Source organism: Aspergillus fumigatus, chromosome 1 (assembly GCF_000002655.1).
Source record: "Aspergillus fumigatus Af293 chromosome 1, whole genome shotgun sequence".
NCBI lineage: Eukaryota > Fungi > Ascomycota > Eurotiomycetes > Eurotiales > Aspergillaceae > Aspergillus > Aspergillus fumigatus.
Genome location: NC_007194.1, coordinates 2,630,709 through 2,655,197, shown reverse-complemented (window position 1 = coordinate 2,655,197; position 24,489 = coordinate 2,630,709). Strand labels below are relative to the sequence as shown.

At 50.1% G+C, this 24,489-nt stretch overlaps 8 protein-coding genes and 1 non-coding gene across 9 annotated transcripts; 4 read left to right on the top strand and 5 right to left on the bottom strand.

The window, feature by feature from the left end:
- Window positions 1-127: 127 nt before the first annotated feature.
- AFUA_1G10295 (chromatin-remodeling ATPase CHD1) lies at window positions 128-6,145 on the top strand (the record flags this gene model as incomplete). The annotated part of the gene is made up of 3 exons (XM_747302.2): window positions 128-398; window positions 822-5,256; window positions 5,309-6,145. The coding sequence occupies 3 exons, from the start codon at window positions 128-130 to the stop codon at window positions 5,451-5,453; spliced, it is 4,851 nt and encodes a 1,616-aa protein (XP_752395.2). The 3' UTR covers window positions 5,454-6,145.
- Window positions 6,146-6,274: 129 nt separating this feature from the next.
- AFUA_1G10280 (C2H2-type zinc finger protein) lies at window positions 6,275-7,849 on the bottom strand. The gene is made up of 2 exons (XM_747301.2): window positions 7,204-7,849; window positions 6,275-7,129 (listed from the first exon to the last, which is right to left on the bottom strand). The coding sequence occupies exons 1-2, from the start codon at window positions 7,733-7,735 to the stop codon at window positions 6,507-6,509; spliced, it is 1,155 nt and encodes a 384-aa protein (XP_752394.1). The 5' UTR covers window positions 7,736-7,849; the 3' UTR covers window positions 6,275-6,506.
- Window positions 7,850-7,895: 46 nt separating this feature from the next.
- AFUA_1G10270 (aldo/keto reductase family protein) lies at window positions 7,896-9,545 on the bottom strand. The gene is made up of 3 exons (XM_747300.2): window positions 9,340-9,545; window positions 8,851-9,283; window positions 7,896-8,789 (listed from the first exon to the last, which is right to left on the bottom strand). The coding sequence occupies exons 1-3, from the start codon at window positions 9,389-9,391 to the stop codon at window positions 8,309-8,311; spliced, it is 966 nt and encodes a 321-aa protein (XP_752393.1). The 5' UTR covers window positions 9,392-9,545; the 3' UTR covers window positions 7,896-8,308.
- AFUA_1G10275 lies at window positions 8,072-8,164 on the top strand. The gene has a single exon (XR_013344471.1). It is a non-coding gene; the product is annotated as an uncharacterized ncRNA (small nucleolar RNA).
- A 520-nt stretch (window positions 9,546-10,065) lies between the features above and the next one.
- Window positions 10,066-10,794, bottom strand: AFUA_1G10260 (uncharacterized protein; the record flags this gene model as incomplete). Its single annotated transcript, XM_077803894.1, has 2 exons — window positions 10,066-10,389; window positions 10,444-10,794. 2 exons carry the CDS (start codon window positions 10,792-10,794, stop codon window positions 10,066-10,068), a joined length of 675 nt encoding a protein of 224 aa, XP_077660064.1.
- Window positions 10,795-11,747: 953 nt separating this feature from the next.
- Window positions 11,748-12,189, bottom strand: AFUA_1G10250 (uncharacterized protein; the record flags this gene model as incomplete). Its single annotated transcript, XM_747298.1, has 2 exons — window positions 11,748-11,887; window positions 12,117-12,189. 2 exons carry the CDS (start codon window positions 12,187-12,189, stop codon window positions 11,748-11,750), a joined length of 213 nt encoding a protein of 70 aa, XP_752391.1.
- A 7,771-nt stretch (window positions 12,190-19,960) lies between these two features.
- AFUA_1G10240 (uncharacterized protein) lies at window positions 19,961-20,221 on the bottom strand (the record flags this gene model as incomplete). Its single annotated transcript, XM_747297.1, has 1 exon — window positions 19,961-20,221. The coding sequence occupies one exon, from the start codon at window positions 20,219-20,221 to the stop codon at window positions 19,961-19,963; it is 261 nt and encodes an 86-aa protein (XP_752390.1).
- Window positions 20,222-20,352: 131 nt separating this feature from the next.
- Window positions 20,353-20,970, top strand: zfpB (C2H2-type zinc finger protein; the record flags this gene model as incomplete). The annotated part of the gene is made up of 1 exon (XM_747296.1): window positions 20,353-20,970. The coding sequence occupies one exon, from the start codon at window positions 20,353-20,355 to the stop codon at window positions 20,968-20,970; it is 618 nt and encodes a 205-aa protein (XP_752389.1).
- Window positions 20,971-22,162: 1,192 nt separating this feature from the next.
- On the top strand, window positions 22,163-24,461 carry AFUA_1G10220 (uncharacterized protein; the record flags this gene model as incomplete). The annotated part of the gene is made up of 2 exons (XM_747295.1): window positions 22,163-22,847; window positions 22,936-24,461. The coding sequence occupies 2 exons, from the start codon at window positions 22,163-22,165 to the stop codon at window positions 24,459-24,461; spliced, it is 2,211 nt and encodes a 736-aa protein (XP_752388.1).
- Between the last annotated feature and the right edge of the window lie 28 nt (window positions 24,462-24,489).

The following is a 24,489-nucleotide window of genomic DNA, read 5'->3' as shown; positions in this document are numbered from 1 at the left end:
GAAAATTACTGCGCCGTCCTCCGAAGCTGTGAATTTCTTCCCACTTGAGAGACTCGGCCACGTGATGACAGAGGCGCCGCCATGCCTGTTGGGGACTCGCTTGTGGGCTCACTAAACTGTATATGGTATGGACTGGGCTTGCAGCCTTGAGTCTCAGGCCGCAAAGCCCATCTCTTCACTGCGACTCGTCCACCTCCCAGACCGCAAGCCCGGCGGCCAACCTTACTTCTCTTTCTTACTCCCTCATCATAATATTCTCCCATCCGTATCTGGTGTTGTTCGCTCTCTCTCCACCACCCACTTTATCATTCTTTCTCCAACACCAACCTACCAATCTCTATTCATTCAACATTGTCTTGTACGTTTCTCCCTTTCTCGGGGTCACCTCGCTATGAATTGTGAGTATTTTCTTCTCTTTTCCTAGCCTTACAGCCCGTTTCTTGGTTCTGTTGGCTGGGGTACTTCTCCACGTTATCGACCCACCGATCTCAACAATATCGTTGCATCGTTCTGTCCTCATGTCTTCCTGAATTCTCTGAGTCGTCTGGGCTGTCTTTCGGCTCTGATCCTCCTTCTGGGATTGACGCTCGCGCTCCTGTTTCACTGTCATTTCCTCCATCCTTCCTGTCGCGTTCCATCAAAACCCGCCATCCAAACCATGTCCTGGCATCATACCTTGTCTCCTGTCGGCTGTCACAGGCTTCCTAGCTTCTATTTGCTGGAAATGGAGTCGCGTAGTACTGCTCTACACATACCTGTGCCTTTCGTGCCGCTCCGATTCCGAATCAAGCTTCAATGCTGACTTTTCCCTTCTTCATCAGCCACTAGCATGGTGATCCCATCACCCCCCGATAATATTGCCAATATGGCATTGTCCAACGGCCTTTCTCCCTCCCTCACCTCGAACTCTCTAGCCGTGAATGGCGAAATGGCTGATAACAATGCCGGTTACAACCTCTCCGAACAATCGAACAATTTCACATCGTCAGAGTCATCGCCCGATGCGGAGATGGAGGACGAGTCGTATCATAGCGGCTCTCCTGACGCTGAGGGGGTTGGCGGTTACTCTGCTACGGATAGTAGCGAGAAAGGTAGCAGCCCATCCAGCATCGGGAACTCCTCGTCATCAGAGATCAAGCGTGGCATCAAACGTAAATCGTCGTCTCTGAGTGAATCAGACTTCATCAGACAGAATCCAGATTTGTATGGTCTTCGCCGTAGCGGACGAGCTCGGACAACACGCCAAGTTGTTCAATCCACCTCCTCAGAGTCAGAGTCGGTCGTTAGAGTCTCACGCACCAAGCGTCGACGCCCGGTAGCCTCACAGCGGTCCTCGAAGCGTCCATCCCCTCCAGCCAGTCAGTCTTCCTACTCCGCCGAGTCAGACGATGACGAGTATGGCGGACCTTCTCGTACGAGTAAGGCGAAACGTCGTCGTATGCTGCAGCCAGCGTCGAACAAGGAACCTTCACATGCTGAGATTCGCTTCTCGACGCGAACTGCGTCTCGTCGTGTCTCCAATTACAATGAAGACGACGATGATGACATGTTTCTGGATGAAGCTGATGAAGTTATGGACAACTATCAGGCAAACACTGTTGAAGACGACCGTCCAGCTGTAGATGTCGTGCTAAACCATCGCCCCAAAGAGGGGGTCAGCCCAGGTGACAGCGATGTTAATGAGCACTCCTTTGAATTTTACATCAAATGGCAGGAGAAATCACATTACCATGCCACATGGGAGACTTACAAATTCCTCATCGATAACTGCCGCGGCACACGCAGAGTTGATAACTACATCCGCAAGGTGCTATATGAGGAGCTACGTATGAACCATGACGGCGATGCCCCTCCCGAGGAGCGTGAAAAGTGGAACCTCGACCGTGAAAGAGATGTCGAGGCTATTGAAGACTACAAGCAGGTTGAGAGGGTGATCGCCATGCGGGATGGCGATGAGGGAACCGAGTACCTCGTCAAATGGAAGCGGCTATTTTACGACTCTTGTACCTGGGAGAGCGAAAGTCTCGTCAGCGAGATTGCTCAACGCGAGGTCGATCGCTTTTTGGACCGTTCCTCTCATCCACCCTTGTCGGACAAGACCGAGATGAACCCTGCCACTCGCAAGCCCTTCGAACCAATCAAAGGCACACCGAGCTTTTTACAGAACGGCGAACTGAAAGATTTCCAAGTCAAGGGGGTCAATTTCATGGCCTTTAACTGGGTTAAGAACCGTAACGTCGTTCTCGCTGACGAGATGGGATTGGGTAAAACCGTTCAGACGGTCGCTTTCATCGCCTGGCTGCGTCATGTCAGACGCCAGCAGGGGCCTTTCATCGTCGTCGTCCCTCTCTCAACTATGCCATCCTGGGCTGAAACGTTTGACAACTGGACCCCTGATCTGAACTATGTCGTCTACAATGGCAACGAGGCCGCACGCACCATGCTCAAAGATTATGAACTCATGATCGACGGGAATCCCAGGCGTGCGAAGTTTAACGTGCTCCTTACTACATACGAGTATGTACTCCAGGACTCGACTTTCCTGAGCCAGTTCAAGTGGCAGTTCATGGCCGTCGACGAAGCTCATCGCTTGAAGAATCGTGATTCGCAGTTGTATCAGAAGCTGCTGGAATTCAAATCCCCCGCTCGTCTTCTCATTACTGGTACTCCTATTCAGAATAATCTCGCTGAGCTGTCCGCACTCATGGACTTCTTAAATCCTGGCGTGATAGATGTGGACGTGGATATGGACCTCAATGCTGAAGCGGCTTCTCAGAAATTAGCTGCATTGACGAACGCCATCCAACCTTACATGCTTCGCCGCACAAAGTCCAAGGTCGAGTCTGACCTTCCTCCTAAAACGGAGAAGATCATTCGCGTTGAGCTTTCAGACGTGCAGCTGGAGTATTACAAGAACATTCTCACGAAGAACTATGCCGCTTTGAATGATGGTGCACAGGGCCAAAAGCAGTCACTTCTGAACATCATGATGGAATTGAAGAAAGCTAGCAATCACCCATTCATGTTCCCCAATGCTGAAGCGAAGATACTGGAAGGAAGCACGCGTCGTGAGGACGTATTGAGGGCACTCATCACAAGTAGTGGGAAGATGATGCTTCTCGACCAGCTGTTGGCCAAGCTGAAACGAGATGGACACCGCGTTTTGATTTTCAGCCAGATGGTAAAAATGCTTGACCTTCTCGGCGATTATATGGAGTCTCGTGGCTACTCGTATCAACGCTTAGACGGAACTATTCCTGCTGCTTCGCGCCGCCTGGCTATTGAGCATTTCAATGCGCCCGGCAGTAGCGACTTTTGCTTCCTTCTGTCTACTCGCGCAGGTGGATTGGGTATCAACCTGATGACTGCTGATACTGTCATTCTGTTCGACTCAGACTGGAATCCGCAGGCTGATCTTCAGGCAATGGCTCGAGCACATCGAATTGGTCAAACCAGACCAGTCAGCGTATATCGCCTTGTTTCGAAAGATACCGTTGAAGAAGAAGTTATCGAGCGAGCTCGCAACAAGTTGCTGCTCGAGTTCATCACCATCCAAAGGGGCGTCACTGATAAGGAAGCCTCGGAGATCCAGAACAAGATGGCCCGGAGTGGCATTTCTGTTAGCGAACCGAATTCCACCGAGGACATTTCCCGTATTCTCAAACGCCGCGGTCAGAAGATGTTCGAGCAGACTGGAAATCAGCAGAAATTGGAACAGCTCGACATCGATTCGGTGCTGGCAAACGCAGAATTACACCAGACAGAACAGGCCGAAAGTATTCAAGCGGATGGTGGCGAGGAGTTTCTAAAAGCATTTGACTTCGTTGACATCAAAGTCGACGATCTTACTTGGGACGACATTATCCCCAAAGACCAATTGGATGAAATTAAAGCCGAGGAAAAACGCAAGGCGGACGAACGGTTTCTCGCCGAACAGATCGAGATGAGTCGACCTCGGAAACGCAACGCTCCCGCTGATGAGCAGGACACTCGTGAAGAAAGAAAGGCTAAGCGACGAGCCAGAGCTCAGGTTACCGTCGACGAGGGGGACAGCTCTGACGGAAGTCGTCCCCACCTGGACCCCAAACGTCCCCTTAATCATAAAGAGATCCGCCATCTCTATCGGGCTCTCGTACGTTATGGAGACATCAATGAGCGGACAGAAGATTTCTTGCGGGAAGCCCGTCTTATGGATAGGGACAGGGAAACTATTGTTGCCGTTCTGCGGGAGATGTCTGATATGGCTGCCCAGCTCATCCGAGAAGACGATGCTAAGATGGAGGCACTGGAAAAGGCTGGCAAGATGGTAACGAAGAAGGAGAGGAAGGCCGTCTTGTTCGATTTCAAAGGCGCTAACCGTTTGAATGCCCACCACATCGTGGACCGTCCCAGAGACTTGCGCATTCTGAGGCAGGTCACCTCATCCGTTGCTGATGTCAAGAGCTTTCGCATTCCGGAAGCAACCAAGGCCGCGGATTATTCATGCTCGTGGGGGGCGCGGGAAGACGGCATGTTGTGTGTCGGTGTCGCCCGCCATGGATGGGGTGCCTGGACCCAGATCCGAGATGACCCAGAACTTGGACTTGGTGATAAGCTCTTCCTGGAGGAGCATCGTGTCGAGAAGAAAAATGAGCGCGCGAACGCCGATGATAAGACAACCAAAACCCCTGGAGCGGTTCATCTGGTTCGCCGGGTCGAGTATTTGCTGTCAGTGCTGAGGGACAAGTTGACCAACGGCACCAATGCCTCTGCCAGGAGGGCTGTCGAGAACCATCATCGCAATCATCGGAGCACCGCTCGGACCAACGTGAGTGCCAGCGTCTCGGCCTCGCCTGCGCCGTCTATCCCACGCAAGGGTCACCGTGAGGCCGACCGTTCAAGGCACCGTTCTCAAACCCATGGTGCCCGTGACAGTGTGGAGCGGAACCACACTCCAGGTCGGGATTCTCGCCCAAAGTCCGTCCAGGAGAATGACCGTCGTCGCAAATTGTCTGACGCCTCGAGCGAGGATATCCGTCGTCGTAAATCGAGTGAGCGTAAATCTAGCGATAACGGCAATTCCGACGAGATGCTTCGCCTCTTGTTCAAACCTATTCTTTCGTCTCTGGAGCGAGTCTCTGGTTTGACTAGGGACAGCATGACAAGCAAAGCACGCCGCGCCTCTGAGTTGCGCAACCTACTTGGCTACATCGGCGGATTCATTCGGAAGACTCTCAAAGGGGAGAATTACATGCCGTCCCTTGAGATTCGCTTGTGGTGAGTTCAGTTCAGAACCGGCTGGTACGACATTCGCTAACCATTTTGATAGGGAGTACGTTGCTATCAACTATTGGCCGAATAAAGAAGCCGGAGGTCGTCAACTTCAGACGATGTATCAGAAAATCGTTGCTGCGAACAATGCAGCCGCCAACAGGGACGGGTCTGCGTCAACACCATACTCTGCTAGAGATTAGACTCAGCTTTCATCTGCGCGTCTGACAAGGAAATCATCGATGCCTTGTCTATGAGATTGTTTCTCAATCTTCCTCTTTTTACTCCTTTCATCAAGCCTCTTCTTGAGCTACATCTATGCATACGTGAAACGGCATCACATTGGCGTTTGGTCAATTGACAAAGGTGGTTTCGAGCGGGCTTCTCATGATATGTTTGGTTTATTTATGTAAAGCTTTCTACCTATTTTGCATGTTTTCATGGTTTCCATATGGACCTGGTCCCCCCCGACTTAGGGGCGTGGGGCCTCGTCATCTCTGCATCTTGTCGGTTTTACCATTTACAGGGACCCCCCTTATGGAGTGTTGGGCCCTGTTTTGCGTTTCTTGTTTCTCCAAGCCCATACGGGCCCCCCAACTGGCGTGGGCCCTATGGTGATGTCCTTTCGCGTTTGTTATTTTCACTTCGTGTATCATCTATTAAGGGGTCACTCCCTGGAGTTTGATTTCGTTTTGGGATCATTCGTCGTTTCTGGGAGATGCATTCGCTGCATTGTAGACCCTTCTTTCATGTCATCTTCGATGCTTATGGTGTGGCGGCTTTAGCGATCATCTGGGCTTGACATTGTGGTCAGATATCCTATTAAATCTGAGCTTTTTTTTCTTGCAGGGACATGGAGAACAAAAATGAACATGATTCTCATCACTCATCACTCCTGTGCGTGATCGCGGATGCTCTTTAAATATCATTTGTAGCCTCCGTAGGCTGAGTTACGACTATCGATGTTGGTCTGGCATTTGAAAGACTACAGACAAGTAGCACGACTTGATTCTAGGCAGGTAGTGGAACGGTAAAATGGTTTCCATATTCCCGACCTATCAAAATAAAAATACAAGACATTATTGTTCAATCTGCAGAACATCCATGCACTAAAAGTCCGATGTGCCACATTGAATCGCAAGTACGGTAGAAAAATTCACAATGACGCCGAAAGCCTAACCCATGAAAGACCAGTCCAGTTGACAGGAAGTAGATAGGTATGCGGAGAAGAAGATAAAGTCATGCAGGATGAGAAATCATGGAGGAATGGACATCGAGTCGCGGCTCAGACTCGCTTCTGCTTCAGCCACCGCTAGATGTCCTTGCTGCACTTTCTGGACACCGTTTGGGGCATTACCTGATTCCGTTGGGAGACCCTCCGTGGCCACAATGGCGCTGAACAGGCGGAGTTCGGCGTCGATGACATCGTCGAAGATGCTCTCCTTCTCCAGCCACGCCTGCTTCCTCTTCGGTCTAATCTTCTCCCATTCCTCCTTCAGCTCCTGGCCTTCCTTCTCGGCCCAGTGGATCTGCCGACGAAGCAGCCGGTAGAGATCGTAAGGCCGGAGCTGGAGCTCGTGCTCGTCGAACCCGATCTCAGGACCGAACTCAGGGAGTTCGAGCTCGTCGAGGTCCTCGGCGACGACTGCGTCATCGTTGGCGATCTCGCTGAGCCGGTCTGTCTCGTCCTTCGGTTGCGATAGCTTCAGTCTGATGCGCTGGAGTTTACTGACGGGGGTTCCGGTAGGGGTTCCCACTGCAGAGGCTGGGACATTGTGGCCTTTCGGTACGGGGTCAGAGGGTCGGAGGGCTTCTGTCTCGTGGACGGTTCGCATGTGTTTGGCGAGGGCGTCTGAACGGGTGAAACTGCGGTCGCATTCTGGAGGGAAGTGTTAGCGTCGCACAAATGGAGATTCTGGCAAGCAGGAACGAGGGAGGACGACAGGTGCTCACCTGGTAGCGCACAGTAGAATGGCTTCTCCCGCGTATGGCTCCTCATATGTGCGCGCAGTGCGTAGCCGCTCGCATGTGTTTGGCCCTTTCGAGGACAGTCGGACCACTCGCAGGAGTATCTCTTCTGTCGGTTACCGACATGATCGTTGTGGATGTGTTGGACCAGATCGTCCATGTTGCCGAGATCCCCTACGTTGCATCCCTCCCACCGACATACGGTAACCTGGTCATTGCCCTGGCCGCTGTAGTCGTCATCCTGGCTGCCGCCTATGAGGGCCAGGAGGGTGGGAGAATTGGGGATGTCGCCGGAGGTATCGGACGAGATCGAGGTCGAGGGGGAGGTCGGTGGGAGATCTTCTTGAAATGTGGTTGAGAGTGGAGTATTGCGATCCCATGACGCGACACCGGTGCGACGGCGCTTGGATGGAGGCAGGGTTGAGGCTGATGGAGAGAAGGGATGCTTGAGGTCTTCGCGATCCGACATTTCGTCGGACGCAATTGAGGAAAGGGGGGAGCCGGGAGATTCGGTCATTGGGATAGGCGTTGAAGCCAACGCCAGTGATGTAGAGGCTGAGGATAGATGTCGAAGTGGATAAAAAGCTGCTGCCGATAACGCTTCAATGGCGACATTTGCGGAGGGTTGCTGATGTTTGATTCGAGTATACTTGCAGCGAGCAACACGTGATGAGGCTATTCCAACCAAAGAAAAACCCGCACAATAACAAATCTCCCCTCTTCCCTCTTACTCAAGCTTCAACAACAATCAGTCGCTGGACAGGGTATCATCAATAGGCCTCCTGCCATTCAAATGACATCAGCTGCTTAGCTTGGAATCTAGTGTAAGTATTACTGCTCAGCCAGCTCTTTGTTGCATGATGATTTTATCAAGAATTCTGCAATGCGGACAATCTCCAGTCCTCTGTGAGATTGCATGTTGACTATTCTACACTTGATCTGACTTGTTCCTTGACTTTACTTGTATTCTGTCATATGTTTCATGGCAATGTGCTGACCAGATCAGATCTATAGGATTATAATCTGTCTGTTCTCAGTATCTTACATGTACATAATCAATACAAATCTCCCCGCAACAATGAACAATTGCCTAGTACCGAGCACCACGCACTTCATTCTTTTTGAGGATCCGGTCAAGCTCACCCATTTCGGTGTCCGATAGACGGGGAACACCGTGCAAATTCTGCGTAACCTTGTCGCTCGTTGTACCCCCAGGGATCGGAATGATGGTAGGCATACCTGGCTTGCCGCTCAGGGTCAGTATCCAGGCCAAAGCGATCTGGGCGGGTGCGACGCCCTTGCGAGAGGCCAGGTCCTTGACCTCGTTGACAAGCTTGATGTTGTGCTTCATTGCGTCCTCCTGGTACTTGGGCAGTGACTTTCGGAAGTCGCCCTCGGGGATCTCAGATACGCTAGTGAAAGCACCGGCCAGCACTCCGCGACCCAGAGGTGAGTATGCGACGAGGGGAATCCCCAGTTCCGCACAGGTCTCGGCCACGCCGTCGTTCAGGGTGTGGGTGTCCCAGAGAGAGAGCTCAATCTCTACCGCGGCAATTGGGTGGACTTTGTGTCTGTTTCCGGTCGTCAGTAACAGCGTAGACCAAGCACTAGCAACTCGAAAGTAGAACGTACGCTCGCCGGATTGTCTCCGCATTCACCTCACTCAGCCCAATCCCTTTGATCTTGCCCTCCTTGACCAGCTGAGCCAGGATAGTCACCGTCTGCTCGACCGTTGTGTTAGGATCCTGCCGGGCACACTCGAAGATATCAATCGTCTTCTTTCCGTCCAACACACGTAGACACTCATCCACGCTGCGGCGAATGTTTTCCTCCGAACCATCCGGAACAAGCTCGCCAGGCTTCAGGCCGCCCTTGATGCTCAGCACCACCTTGTCCGCGTTCTCGGGGTACTTCGTGAAGTACTTGTTCAGCAGATGCAACGAGTTATACTCCGGGGTGCCGTAGAGCTCGCCGCCATTCCAGAAGTTCGCGCCCAGGGCGAGCGCCGTGTTTAGTGTTTCGAAGCATTTCTCTTCAGAGGGAAGTTGAGGGGCCCATGTCATTCCTGTCCTGGTCAGTAGAGGATTCAATTGAGTGTAGAGACGCGAATTGATCACATACTCATCATGCCGTACCCCGTAGGGCCGACTTCTTTTCCAACGAGAGACGGCATCTTTCTTTCCCTTTTCCTTTTCTTTTCTTTTTCTTTTTACCGGTGTATGTGCACCTAGATGTAATTCAGCGATTTGACTCACGCAAAAGATTAGAAAAGGAGATGTATTTATGCTTCGGCGGCCCTCGGTCAATTTGAAGAACATTAATAACGATTTGTTGCATCATTCATGGTCCACCCCACATCGGATGCCGACCCTGACGGACTTAGCTGTCTTATCACCGGCGTCACCGCAGACCTAACGGAGCACACACAGTGCCTCTCTGTCCATCTTCTACCTATTTCTATGAGTTAGCCGGGCGAAGGGGCGGTTATCGAGAAGGCGAAATCTGTGATTACCCTGGTTTCTCGCTGTCCGACTGAAGTCGGACTTAAAAGCCACGGATCAGAGTGCGAAGGCCGAAAGTCTATGGAATACTAACTGTACAAGTATGAAAGACGGCGTATGAGATAATAACCATACAAGATTGTGGTTCAGATTTACTTTTTATTATCTATCGCTGACTCGTACATAACCTGCCATCATAACTCATTAAAATCTACCACACTGAAGCATTTATCGCCCTGAAGGAGGGGCACCATCAAGGGAAGAGCCAAAAGGAGCCGCAAAACATTGACCATCCACTTTCGGTAGACCAAAACCATCATATTCAGAAACTCCGAGCCAGAACGTATCAAATCAGTGTAACCTCATCCTGAGTGAGGAATGCCTCGTGGAACTTGTCGATCATTGTGGAGAGGATATCATCCACGATATCGACCGTGGCCGGAGTGTTCTCGGTCTCTTCGTCATTTGAGTCATTCGTGGATTCGTCGACGATGGAGGCGTTGTTCTGTTCTGTGACGGTGCTGCTGGGACTGTTGCTGTCGTCGATGATATCGGAGTCCTCCAGCTTCTTCTTCCAGTCGTCTAGCTTGTTCAAGGCGCTGAGACCGAGTGAGTCGAAGATATTCTTCATGAGCTTTTCGCGGTATTCTCCGCTCGAAGGGATTACTCTCTGCAAATCTGTTAGTCGACCGGTAGCAAGTATAGGGGGTTGAAAGGGACGTACGGGACTAGGACTAGCAGATCTCGAATAGATACCAGATCTTGACAAGCCATTTCCTGACTTGGAGATGGGACGAGCCGACCCCAGAGAGGATAGGGCTAGGATGGTCAGGAGGAGGAAGCTCAGGAGCATCGATGACCGCGTCGACTGCGACATGTTGAGCAACTGAGTAGATGGAGATTCTCTAAGTTCTTGGGGCGTGTTCCGGTGATGTAGAAACACGATGTCTTGACGATCCAGTTGATCTCGCCAATGATGATAGGAGAATGGATGATGATGATGATGATGATGCTGATGATGATGATTCTGGCAACGATTGCAACGATCCTCGAGCACTTCATATACCCCATGCATTCCTGGGTCCTCCCTTGCGCGGTCGATCTGCCGCCGTCAGGAATGCGGGAGTGGCTGGGAATCAACGGCCACAAAAGGCCAGGATTCCTCGGACTACCTGCCACGCTTCGAGATCGGTCGAGATCTCCTAGTGCGGCTGGTGATAAGATGGAATATATGGTAACCTCATTGTTGTGGCGCGTAACTGGAATGCTGCGCCTGGGAAAAGATTGTGGACATAGTCTATATCTTCGTCTCTGCAGTTTAGCTGATGGCTGTAACATTTTGCAGAAGGTGCTAATCTCGGCCTGGTACTTAGGAGACGGATGAAGGGCGCAGAGGAGGCCGGCTACCTCAGACATTCCAGTCTGCAACACCCATACCACCGATGCAAGACTATTCTTGCCACTGAACATCATGGAGCCCGCCTCTATTATAGATCAATTCCACGTTTTGAAGAGTTCATAGTAGCTAGTGTTTCATTTTCAAGTGATAGAACATTGCATTGCATGGCGTTACCCTATGTGGGGCATAGCTATCATGAATAAGGTGCATTCACAGCTGTGGTCGAAACGTATTATCCCACTCTATAGGATAATGGGCCCCGTCAAACTGATTGGTATCGAGCGTCACTTCGACAGTGGACATGTCAAACCTCATGTAACTACAATAAAGTTCAAAAAATTAGCATGGTGGATGCCGGAAGATCTCCTGCAGTCACCCGAACAGATTCAATGCCATGGACTCCGGCCAGAGTCACAGTCATTATCAACTCATGTTAGATAGTCCTGGTACTTTCCCATCTTTCCCGTACCAACTAAATTTGGCCGAGAATCGCTTGAAGCCCACCGTCAAACTCCTCATAATGTCCACTACAAAGACAGCTACGACCAAGGCCTCGAACACGCCGGGCCGCCATGAGCAAAGAGCACGTTGTCCATTCCCTCAATCGCGCAGAGACTTTTGCGCCCAATTCAGAAGAAGATTGCCGAGTGAGCCCTGAAAAACATCTGGAACCGCTCCGTATTAGATCGCAGCAGCGCAGCCTCCTCGCCATCAGGATGTTGGCGGTACGGAACCACTTTGCATGAGCTGGGTTGTTCATATTCACGTCCTAGTCAACAATGCACTGACGGAGATCAAGTTCAAGGAGTTGATCGCGCATGCGATTGACTATTAGGGTACGCCAGCGGGAATGGGGCGACGAGGGCGCGGAACGAGAGTTGAATGAGATTGCTGAGAGGAGAAAGCATCAGCGAGAGTCAAAGTAAATCGATCCATGATTCGTGATGAGTCTTCAGACTGTACAGAAGGTCATGAAGGGCCTGTCCAGTGTCACTAACCCAAGTCTTCTCCATCATCCCACCGTGGTTCGTTGTTTGATGTTTGTCCACGGTCCTCTGGGGTTATAGACATTTGGGCAGTGGTATACTTGGAGACAAGGTCGTGCGACAAGCTATTTTATGTATTTGGTGGGCGGATTCCATTGACGAAACCGAGTACAGGATGGTTTATTGACTTGAGCTGGCTGATTGTAGCGTCAGTAAAGATATCTGGAAACCAGTGTGTCAGACCAGCTCCCTGATGGCTGCTGTGTCTAGTTTGATTGAGTCAGTCAATCATTGCTGTTTGTAGCTCAATGCAAGTCCAGATTGCAGCCAGTTGGAACGCCCTTCACGTCCCTTAATCCACGAATACCATTCGCCAAGCACCCAAGAACTACAGACTACCGATAGGCAACACATAGCAGCTGCAAGTTTGCTCGTCATCTGAAGAGATTGCATCGAAAAGCCTGATCTAAAGCATGTCTCCGCTGCACACGTACTTCGTATATCCAAGCCACAATAAACAAACTTTCGAGAGTGACTGCCTCGCCTCTCAACGTCACCTTAGAAAGTGTGCCAACTTCCAGATGCCGCGAGGAGAGCCTGTACTCTGTATACCCCTGCTCAGCCTCCTTGTCAACCAACCCGTGCCAATGACGGAGCATGGATAACACATGGTGACATAGAACCGCAAACGCAGCTGTATGTCCAACATGTGGACGACAGTGTTAAGAGAACAGCTGCACTGCACTTACTAGGCAGAAACAGTTGTGACGAGATCTGATCCATCTCCAAAAAGTGAAGTTTGTCAGTGTCACTCGGTGCCTACGTGATATGGCGGCATTGTATGAGTCAAATCCGCGGGTGGTGCCATATCCCCATAATTTCAGTTTCCTTAGCCCATAAAGTTTGGTCAAACGGAGTAGATACTCAGCTCATAATTCAGCGGAACCCTGGCATGCCAATTCCTCGTGCTCTACCTAACCCATTTCGGCCCTCATCCAGACAACCCTAGTCGAAGGTGTGAAGGCCCCACAGGCTAACCACTGGCATTCGTATGCACCTACGTAAGTTGGCGATTCATTAAAGTTATCGAATCATCAAGCGAGGACGCCATGAGGCTAGCGATGCAGTAGTAGGGCTCCTCGGGGGCTTTCTACCACGTACCTAGGTCGTATTCCGTAGTGACTGAGGCTCTGTGGCTTACGTATTGCCGCAGGACCAGCCACAAGTAGAGCGCTAAGTGCATCAGCATACGTAGGCCCTGGTATCATGGCCTAAGGCTACCCAGTAAACATCTGGGACCGGCCATGAAGCTATCTAACTATCTTGGTGCTAGACGCCGTCTTTCTGATTCTAGGAGCGTCTATGGCTCTAACCGTGGCCGTCCCAGGTCGAGAATCCCCACCGAGTGACGTTTCTGCTTACGCAGCTTATTGCAACTAAGCTTCGGCTTGTCTTTGACTTTGATGTGAAGTCTGGCTTTGTCTCGTGTTCTGTGGTCTTTTGTTTTCTTTCTCTTCTTCTTTTTCCTTTTTGGGCCTGTCTAGGTTATTGGTTTCGGTTCGGACGGGAGTCTCCTATCTCTGATGGTTTTGTTTGCCTGTTCAATGCTAACTGAATACTCCATTTCAAGTCTCTAATAGGCTGTTCGGTAATATGGATGTCAAAATACAAAATATGAAATGGGAATAAGACGAACGAGAGAGAGTCATTTCCCCTGCTTCATAACCTGCGTGAGGGAAAATGTGTCCCACAATCCAATATGACTCGATGTGTGAGCTACTTCTACGTTTACAAATACATTGTATTACAGGGTCCGGATTACATTAGCGGAAATATTACTGTTTCATTACATTACCTGAAATACTGTTTATGTAAGATAGTCTGAACCCGCTGCAACCAGGGTTTGGGCCCAAACTCTGTGAGAAAAGACCCTGAAGATCTTGACTCAAATGATCACTACTCCGTACTCCGTACTCCGAACATTTTCAGCCAATGCATTTGAATAGCAATAGTCTTTAGATAGAAATGACCATCAATGTAAACACACTGTACTCCGTATAATCTTATATTATCTTATTCGATTGCTAGTCTCTATCCAGAAAGTCCTCAAAAACAATCCTAGAATGTCCCAATCCATTCCTGATTGTAGAGATCCTGCCCAGCCTGTCTCCATGGAATCACGGATAATCTCTGGACTAACGTAATTCAAGCGATCTCAGTCATCGTGGCGGTTGCAACTGGAGCTTCCGTACTCCTTAGAGGCATGATTGTCCGATGCTCGCCGGGAATCACATTTCAGCAGGGCTCCCGCTCTACTCCCGGGTCGCCTTATAAATGTCTCATAATTTCTTGGCATTATGCTCTTTACACTGCAGATGCTCGTTCCGTCGAGTCCAAACGAGGCCAAACGAGTCGTAAGATCGCATGAACAAGGTACTGAAGCAGCTGTGGGTAGCCTGGCAGGTTGTTCTTTGTGGTAGTGACAAGGAGAGCCTGCCAAGGGTATGACCCAGGACCCTTGTTTAGAATTCAAGTAGGCGTCGCCGGAGATAAACACCACTCAAACCATAAATTTACACAGCTGGCCTAATTCCTGGCTTACCGCAAGTATCAGTATCAGTGTCAGTGCCGCCAGCTGAAGAAGAGGCGCAATTGCCTACGTATGCAACGCGCCACCGAAATCTAAACTGATACGGAGTAGACCATGAGACCATCAAAGGTTGGGCGTCCTCAAGGGTCCGCAAAAAAAAAAAAAAAAATAATCTTCCACAGGGTTTCTGACCACTAGTAAGCCTCTGACCTGGTGTTTGTTGGCGGCCTGCCGCGGCCCACCTTCGTGGCCCCTGGGCTAATCTTAGGGCTGTGAACTGAGTCAGAACATTGGGACAGGGTAGCCCCGAGTATGTAACCCGAAGTCGGCGACTTCAGCGGTGATTCTGACTGGTATGGGCTGGAGCCCAGCGTACACTTGTGTGGTTGGATTTGCAGGCCCTGGCTACACAATGTAAGACGGATTGGTAACGTTTCACCTTCCAGACAAGGCTGATAAAGCATCGCGATCCAGACCCGATTGAAGTTGGACTGCATGGGGTTATTGGGAACGATGGGGACTATTTGGGTGTAGCCTGGTACGCTAGGTGTGCTAGGAAATAACTTACGACCGTAACATAATCTGTTGGTGGAGGACTCCGCAGCTTTCTCTGTAAGGTACTCTGTTCCTGACCGAATACGAATACGAAGGGTACGAGGTAAGCCTCAGAGTCGGCACTTGTGGTATCCGTGTTACCGGGATTGACAACAATACTTTTGGAATGGGAGTAACACTAACTCGTAGTCAGTTGTTGGTGAGAGGTTGAGCCATCTCACTAACCAGTGAAGCACAGCTAGGGTCTTTGAATCGTCTGAGTCGAGACAGTAAACTACTCGGTAGTACTCTGTAGTTAGGGGCACTGTGAACATTAGATAGCCCCAAACTAATGTAGGGACTACGTAGCCCGCTCTAGCCTTCTCTACTCGAACCCATGATCCAAGGTGGCTTGATTCGTACCAGTTAGAGGCTTAGACCAGAGTTGTGGTATACGTAACCCTCAACGCGGCTGCGATGCTTGCCCACTCGCTCCCATCAGGTCCATCTCTGGCAGGTGATGTGCTTACAGCTCCTCGCAGTTATGGCAAGATGTACGATCAGTCACTGAGCGTGTTGGCACAGCCCCTGATACAGGTCTTATGATGACAATAGCTCCTACCCCTCGATGCGGGCAGGAATCAGTGATGTTGATAAGCAGTGTCTAGACTCTTAGTGAATGATGATCAGTGCTTCGGTCGAATCTTGGCGACGTGTCAATTCCTCATCAGACTTAGCCTTTATCGTCATATGTCACCTGCCGTTCTGTGTTAAGTATTCTCAGGTCTGGTTTAGATATGGGTTTGCGCTTGTGAAAGATGGGACGGGCCTCTCAGGGAAAAGAGGGTCATCCGAGGAGCCAGAGATGCATGCGCCATGCTCCCAAGGAAAGCATATCATTTTCCTAAACTGCCCTTGCATAACGACAGTAATAGCTCGCATGCTTGAGTAGATTACCTTTTCGCTTTTCTGTGTCGAACATATCATGACATGCTAAATCAATGTCAATATGGAAACCTCAGTTCATGGGTAAGATGCGGAAGCACCACAGAAGTGTTCCCGCTGAGGATTAATCTTTTTGACGCGTATGTTGCAATTACGTGGAGTACATATTTCGACAATAATGGGAATGGCTTGACCTCTGATGCTAAACAGGTTGCGACACCGGTCAGGCCCGTTTGAGATTAATGATATCTTAGCCCGAGCTCATTATTTTGATGGAGTTATGGGCGGCTTCTTAACATGGACAACGCGTATGCGTGGTTCATCATAGGTACTTGCTGGATTTAGGAGCTCTGCTTAGCATGAGCATCATATTCGTCCAGGAGAAAGGGAAACTAGACCACGATGAGCATTGAGAGCACACCTATCATCAAGCGAGTTATGTTGTTCCTTAATCAAATCAGGGTCTGCTTGTGGCTTGTGGCTTCTGGTTCGTTCAGACAGTTCGATGCCTACGGAGTAGACAAGGCTATAACCCATCATGGGTCCAAACCAGCAGTATGAGAATAGATTTGGAGCTATCTGTTGTTCTCAAGAAAGTCTGGTTTTTCAGACAAGTAATGGAATGAAATGAATGGAATTGGAAAATAAGTAGTACAATTTGACATACTATCTAGAAATCGTTGTAAGGGTGCACTGCAGTGGAGCTCAGCCACATACAAGAAGTAACAATTACTTACATACACCCGTACTCGGGTTTCTCGCGTCTGGCCATAACAAACCCGAGACGGGCGGACAAGAGTACCCAAAGAGGATTCGATAATCATTATTGATTATCTGATGTACAATCAAACTCGGTATTCGCATTTATGTTAGCCGAGATATAACAACATAAGGCATTTCGGCTGGGAAGCGGAGAGATCCCTTAGGAACTCTTCAATAATTCTGTAATTACCTCCTGAGGACTGAATGCATGAATTGTTGTTTGGCAACGGCATTTGCACGGCTTTAGGAAAGATGGGGAACTTGTATGGGTATAAGCTTGTCCGGGGATATCTTACCGGGCAGGTACGGAGCGAGGGGGAAACAAACCCTAGTCATCATATTAGGCAAAAGGACTTTCTTCCCAGCACGAGGTGCCAAAACTGCTTATCAGGACAGAGCACAATAGACATACCTAAGTTCAAACAGTTAAATAGAGTATTCGGTTTGGGACTCTTTCACCACTGATCCAAGCAGTAAATAATCGAATGAACCTCACCCACAATGCCTATGTACTTGTTTTTGGTAATCCCAATATTTTACTTGAGGTTTCTGGTATGCCTAGTATTTGAGTCTCTGCCTCCAAGTTTCTTTATTTACATGCAGAAATTTCCTTCCGGATGAATACAGTATCTACGTAATATAATTTGGTTAATTCACTACGAGTAAGGTACAACTCTACACCCAAGACTCCAGACTCCTAGGTTTATAAATGCTAAGGACGCCAGCAATCTATTTCTCCCTTATCATTGGTATGCCAGGCTACCCTAATCAATCTTGAGTTAGTCGCTCCTACTAGGAGCAGGGACTTTTGGAACTTTTTAGACACTTCCACAAGACACCACCCCAATGCACATCAACAGCACTACAGCCGACCTAACCGTGGACCAATCCTTTACATCGAATGTCATCCTTAGAATATTATTTTAATCCTTTCATTTACTCCTGGGCTAGGCTATCTAGCTGACGACAGGCACACGTATCAGCCAGGGGCGCAGCCAATGGTGGTGGAGCGATAAATCTGGTTTTGAACGGGGTTCTGAGGGTTTTCCAGATGAAGGGTCTACAGTCTACTCTTCACATAAGTACTGAAGTATTACTACAACGGAAGAATGGGTATCAGAACAATTCAAATTCTAATTGTTGTACCTATCTTCTCTGCGCTCGACCTCATGGTACTATTGTATGCTGCCTGCGATCTGTGGTATCCTTCCTCTTCGATAAAGTACCTAGACCATCAAATTAAACCTGTACCAGAGAATACAAGTACCTGACAAACCCCTCTGGCGTAGTCAGCGGAGGAATTAACCCCCGTAGACTAAAGCTTACAGACCCACAATACTGTGGCTATTCCCTTGGTATTTGTTAGATGTTACCGAACCGCTCAGCCAAGTGATTAAGGTAGTGTGCCCAAATTCTGGATGTACTTCGGAAATACCTGAGCCACATTTATGTCGTGGGCTGCAGAGTAATCTTCCTAGAAACTCCTTGGCAATGCGTATGCATGTGTTCCCTTTTTCGCACTCCAAAATATGGTATTTATTATTTTCAATTTCAGACATCAGACAAAACAGTGAGATAGACACTGACTTCTCTTGTAGTACATTGGCAAATTCACTTCACTCTGTACCTTTCTGGGATACTTGCTTATAATAGGGGTAAGACCATACTTGTCCCAATCACAGCTGACCTAAGACCATCTGTTCAACTACTCTGTACATATCAAAATAATACATCTATCTATTGCCTCTATCCGGATTGATTATTGGGTATACTGTCTTAGTATTCTACAAATGAAGATGCCTATTTTCAGCTCCACTCCCTCCACTAGTGTTGTGGATGCTGTATCCTTGTACTCAACCACCAAGCCACTAGTTTAACCATTGCTCACTGACTTTCAACATGGCCAGAGCTCCTCCGGACCCTGGACGGGTTTCAAGATGCTCCAGCTAACCTCTGTAGTCAGTCTCCGTCGTCGTCTCCGTCGTCGCCATCGTCGTTGTAGTTGTCGTCGCCTTCTACTTCTTCTTCTTCCTTCAAGACGACTCTTTGGCTTCATTTCTCTCTCTGTGCTCCATCTTCCCGTGCTCCTGACTTCCTATCGTTCATCGCCGTTTCTCCAATCATCGATCTGATTTCTGCTTCTCTGGCCCCTCTACTTTTTTTTTTCTCTTTCCTAATCCGACTCTTCCGTTCCCCTCCTCTATAATCACTCCCACATATACCGTCCATCATTGACATAACATCTCTCCTCCTTTTTACACCAAGCAAATATCGGACTGTTTCCTCATCAAGGGATCTATCGGCTATTCACTCTGTTATTTTCATTGATTAGGTGACTATATCTCAACTACCGCTAAATTCACCGTTGCGCATGAACTAGAATATTGGGCCTTTTAATCTTTCTGGCATCGGTGTTTTTCTCGCCTCGTACTTTTTCAAAGGGTTGTGGCGACAAGCCTGCATCACGAGTTTCTAGAGAAATTCTGTCGAGTTTTCTCTCTGCGTAAGGCGAGTGGTACGACCGGCCCATTTTGAAACATCTGCCACGGGCATCACAACGCTCCAACAATCGATTTCTTTCTGCCAAGGAGGACAGGGGGATTTGCTTCGTGATACCTGCTCCATATCGACTTCAATTGGTGGGCGGTGGATCGTCTTGGCCCTTGGCTCTTCTTACGATAAAAGAGGGCTGTGTAAGACCCATCGAAGAATCCAGCAGCGTCAAGACAGCAGACGGTAAGGCAGAGACGCCTTGGTTTACTTGTCAGGCTTCTGCTGTCCGATCCGCGCAAGCAAGTGCGCTCTGTGCAGACCTGGGCGTGTTACACGAGCAAAAAAGGAACAAACATATTCAGACAGCTGGTTCGTCCAAACTTCTTTTCATACCGAGATGCTTCGTTTTTGACGGTTTCCTGTGCGCTTCTTCCTTTCTTTTGTCTTCTTCCTCTTTTTCTCTCTTTGAGCATTTTCATCTGGGATGGACCAGCGAACTTTTGCGGCCTCAGTCACAGAGCCTTGAACTTGTTCATGACAAGAAGGGAGAACGGGGGAAGAAAGCAAGATGGGGGAGATCAAATATGGATTGAGTGTTTATAGCAGCCAAGAAGCCAGAGCGAAGAGCTAATCCGTCATCCTTTGATTCAGGTGCAGTCAGTAAGACTGCTGGGTCATGAGATGGCCAGTTGCAAGTCAAGCTTCGTTTCCATCTTGAACAATGATGACCACCCATCATTTGCAGTTCGATCAAGTCATGGGGTCTCGAGACAGCCATCCACTTCTTCATCATATTCGCTTCAGTCAGAGCAACAGCCACGGACCTTGTTACCCGACTACAGTTATGGAGCTCCCTACACAGAGTCTACTGCACGATCTCCTGGCAGAGTAAAACGACAACCGTTTGATCTAGTTTCGGAAGCGATGCAGCCCGCGTCACCTGGTTCCTCCGATTGCTCCTCCTACGATTACATCACTCAAAACAGCGCAATCAGTTACTATCCCTCTGGCCGACAAGACTCTTACGCTTATCCCCCTCCCACGATTGCACCCGCCGAGAAGCGATTGAGCGGCCACTCGGCGTCTGACCCCCCATCCCCGCCGCGATCCATTGGCGGATCTAAAGATGGAGCCGGTGCCAAAGGGACCAAAAAGAACAAATACCCTTGCCCGTTCGCAGCCAGCCATGGATGTTCAGCGACTTTCACCACATCCGGCCACGCCGCACGCCACGGCAAAAAACACACGGGAGAGAAGAGTGTGCATTGCCCCATATGCAACAAGGCCTTTACTCGAAAGGACAATATGAAACAACATATCCGAACTCACCGCACGCATTCAGAAGACATGCCCTCGGGAACAGGCGACCGCGATGGCGAGGCTGCCAGCAGCCGGTGGGCACCAGGGCGAACCAGCCCACCTGATAACCATTCGCGGTCGACGAGTCAGTCGCAGACGGATGGAAATGTCTATCACCGCAGCACGAGTACCATGAATATGACAACGTCTAGCGGAAGTCAACGTCGGCATTCACCTTACTGAGTTGATAACTCCGCATGAGTTGATAATGAGAAGCCATGTCGGAGGTGAACATGAGTTGAAGAAGAATAAAGAGAATTCATGAGAAGGTTGCAAGGCAGACACGGGGAGATGCCACATATTCTATCCACACTTTCCTTCTATTCTTCGGGAGGACAATCCCCCTCAACAGGGTCTGGCTTTTGATTCTTTTGGAGTCATGGCGTTTAAATCAAAGAGGCGCAAATGGTGGCTGCTGTGCAGCACCCTTTCTTTGGTACATTTTCTTTTATCCTTTGAGTTTTTTTCTTTTTTTGACTTCTCCTGTCTGAGAAAAGATGGCCAGAGAGGGTTAGCTTTATTTCTACGGATTCCGGTCGGGTGGAACGACTCGTATATACCATGTATCATCTTCCTGCATGATTTCCGGTCGAATGGCCGGCTGTTCATATTTTGCTTTGTGAGACCAGCTTTCCAGCATTTTTCCCCCCCTCCATATGCCTTTTCATTCTGCGTTCATGCCATAATGCGTGGTCTGAGAATGTTCATGAAGGCCTTTGCCGCCATGTACACTACTACTCCATATTGATTGATGATGATCAGCAATGGACGCTATCATCGTAACTGATAGACGACATATCATTCTCAATTCTGATACGAATCGTTGTTGCGTATGACTTCGATAATGACTATTGAACATACGTCTCTCATAGTTCGGCCGAGTCAAAAGTGAGCAATATTGAGATTGTCGAGATCTAAAGCTTAGGCACTGGAACCACGGTTCTAGGGCTTCTGGAAAGACCGGATCAGGGACCGGTGGACCCAGAGATGGAGCCGGAGAAACCCTCGGGTGCTTGATAAGTATCATATCACTCCATGAATATAGACGGTAGATAGTAGATAGTAGTAAAAATAGTAATAACCTGTGAATTAATCATGGCTGATGATTCCTTTGCAACACAGCATGACGTAGGTGCACCTGGATGCCTGCTTAGCTAATTGGATGCCCAGTCCCTGTCAATAGCTGCCTGATGGATACCTGAGTGACTGGACAGGTGACAGCGAGTTGCCTGAGGCCAAGAGAACGAAGGAGATGATGAACCACAAAGAAAGCAACAACTGAAAGAAACGGATCATGCCACGGTCGGTTAAGCACTGCATCGACAGGGCGGCAAATAAGACTAAAATGAATATCAAAGTGTGAAATGGGAGTCCAATGCAACCATTCTCATTCGCGTCGAGTTTCACCAGGTCCATCGGGATACGTCACTGGCGCTTCTTTTCAGCCCACTTGCTTTGCCCCCCTCCCCCCCCCCCCCACCACCCCCCGCTTTGGCCTTTTGCGTGTCCAGTTGCTTTTCTTTATCTTGGTCCTTCCTTTCGTCTTGTACGGTCACCCTCTTTGTTCCATCTCCTTTTCCCCATCCTACTCATATCCTCATCGTTTTCTCTTTCTCATCCATATGAACCGCCTTCATTTCGTTTAGATTCAACCACTCCGTACCAGCTAGTGCTACCACTGCTGACAATGGCCTACTACGACGATCGTCACTACCATCCCGCTCGTGATCGATACGCCCGGCCAGCACCCCCCAGTTACGAGGAAAACCCCTACTATTATGCTGATCCTCGCAGTCGGGCCCCAACCGACCTTGTCCGTCGTCGCGATGGAAGCAGCGAGTCTTTGGATGATTTGCCCCGCCATTACCCCCCCAGCGATTATGGTTACGAATACGGCTATGGGTACCCTCCAGATCCAAGACCCTCTCGAGCGGGTATCGGAACGGAGAGAGTGCGCAGATCTCATTCACTGAATGGCAGGAGGGGAGGTTACTACGAGGACTCGGATTACTCGTATCGACCCCGACATGAGCGTCGGTCAAGGCATGAGGGCGATAGACGTATGTATTGCCTAAAGGAACGATAGATTGGGGGTGGGGGTTGACGTACGAGGAAAAGATACAAAGTGATGAGTGCTGACGGATATAGATGACCGCCGCAAATACTCCCGTTCTCCATCAAGCAGCCGCTCTCCGCACAGTAGACGGCGCAAGTCCTTTTCCGAGCAGGCCCTGGGTGCTTTTGGTCTGGGAGCGGCGGCGTCCTCGGCTTCCAGACACCGCGATTATAGCCGTGGTCGCTCCTATGGTCACCATGGCCGATCACACTCGTACTCTCCCTCGCGCTCTCGCAGCAGAGACTGCCACCGTCGCGACAAGAGCGAGCAGCGCATTGCTCAGGCTGCTCGGGCCGCACTGACAGCGGCAGCTGTCGAGGCCTTCCGTGTTCGCAAGGAACCTGGCGAGTGGACAGGCGAGAAAGGCAAACGGATTCTCACGGCTGCAATTACCGCTGCGGGTACAGATGGGCTAGTCGACCGTAACCCAAACAAGCACTCGAAGCGCCACATCATCGAGTCCACGCTTGCGGGACTGGCGGCCAACCATTTCGTGAATGGGCCACGGTCAAAGTCGAGATCCAAATCCCGCGGTCGTGGCTCCGACAGCAAGCTCAAGAACCTTGCCGCCACGGGCGCTCTGGCTGCAGTCGGAAAGGAGGCCTATGAGCGCTTCAAGTCCCGTTCCCGGTCCCGTCACCGCGGCCGGTCCAGCTCACGCGACAGCTACGATGAAAGCGACTCACCGCGTCGCCATCGCTCGCGCAAGCGAAGTAAGAGCGTGTCGGAGTTTATTAATCAAGGTATGGAAGCGCTGGGGCTGGGAGACAAGGACAGGGACAAGGACTGGGATGACCGGCGAGGAAGACATCGTGGGCGGCCCTCACGCTACGATGACTACTCGGACAGCGATCGGGATAGTGAGCCTGGGGAGAGACGGGCCAGGCACTCCAGAGATGTAGGTCGACCTCGTTCTGTTTATGCCACGCAAGCACCAAGTTCTGCCATCACCACCACGTCGGGAGCCAGGGGCTCACATGCTGATGACGGCGGCTACCACCACTCCACCCCGGACAGTGAATCATCTTCTGACCTGGGAGACAGTTCCGATGAGAAAAAGCAGCGCAAGAAGCTCAACCGACAAGCCCTAATGACGGCAGGCCTAGCCACCATCGCGACGGTCCACGCCGCACACGGGCTGCACCAGAACATGGAGAAGCGCAAGCAGCGCATGCAGATGGTGAAGGACGGCGCGATATCACCTGAAGAAGCTCGCCGGCTCCGCATCAAAGCCAACCTCGCCGACGCCGCCAGCATCGGCCTCTCCGCGCTGAGCATCAAGGGCGCCGTCGCCGAGTGGAAAGAAGCCGACGAGAAACGCAGGGAACGCGCCGAGTTCAGAAAGAAATGCGAGCAACGTCGTCAAAAGCGACAGGAGCGCATGCGAAGCAAGAGCCAGAGTGCCGCCGGCTCGCCCCGTTTTTCCTGGCGGACCGTCGACCCGGACAAGATTGAGGAAAATGCCAGTTCTTCGGGATATTTGCACTCACATGCTGGGAAGGTGCGATCGCCGAGTGTCGGGGCGGATATGAGATACCGGTCTTCGTATTGGAGTTGAATGTGAGTTCTGGTCAGCTTTTTTCCCC

What these genes read in the sequence shown, in the direction of transcription:
- AFUA_1G10280 (XM_747301.2), bottom strand. Translation starts at nt 7,735, where the DNA reads ATGACCGAATCTCCCGGCTCCCCCCTTTCCTCAATTGCGTCCGACGAA. An exon ending in ATTCTACTGTGCGCTACCAG is followed by an intron (nt 7,130 to 7,203) that starts GTGAGCACCTGT and finishes ACTTCCCTCCAG; the next exon opens with AATGCGACCGCAGTTTCACC.
- AFUA_1G10270 (XM_747300.2), bottom strand. Translation starts at nt 9,391, where the DNA reads ATGCCGTCTCTCGTTGGAAAAGAAGTCGGCCCTACGGGGTACGGCATG. An exon ending in TACGGGGTACGGCATGATGA is followed by an intron (nt 9,284 to 9,339) that starts GTATGTGATCAA and finishes TGACCAGGACAG; the next exon opens with GAATGACATGGGCCCCTCAA. An exon ending in GCGGAGACAATCCGGCGAGC is followed by an intron (nt 8,790 to 8,850) that starts GTACGTTCTACT and finishes GACCGGAAACAG; the next exon opens with ACACAAAGTCCACCCAATTG.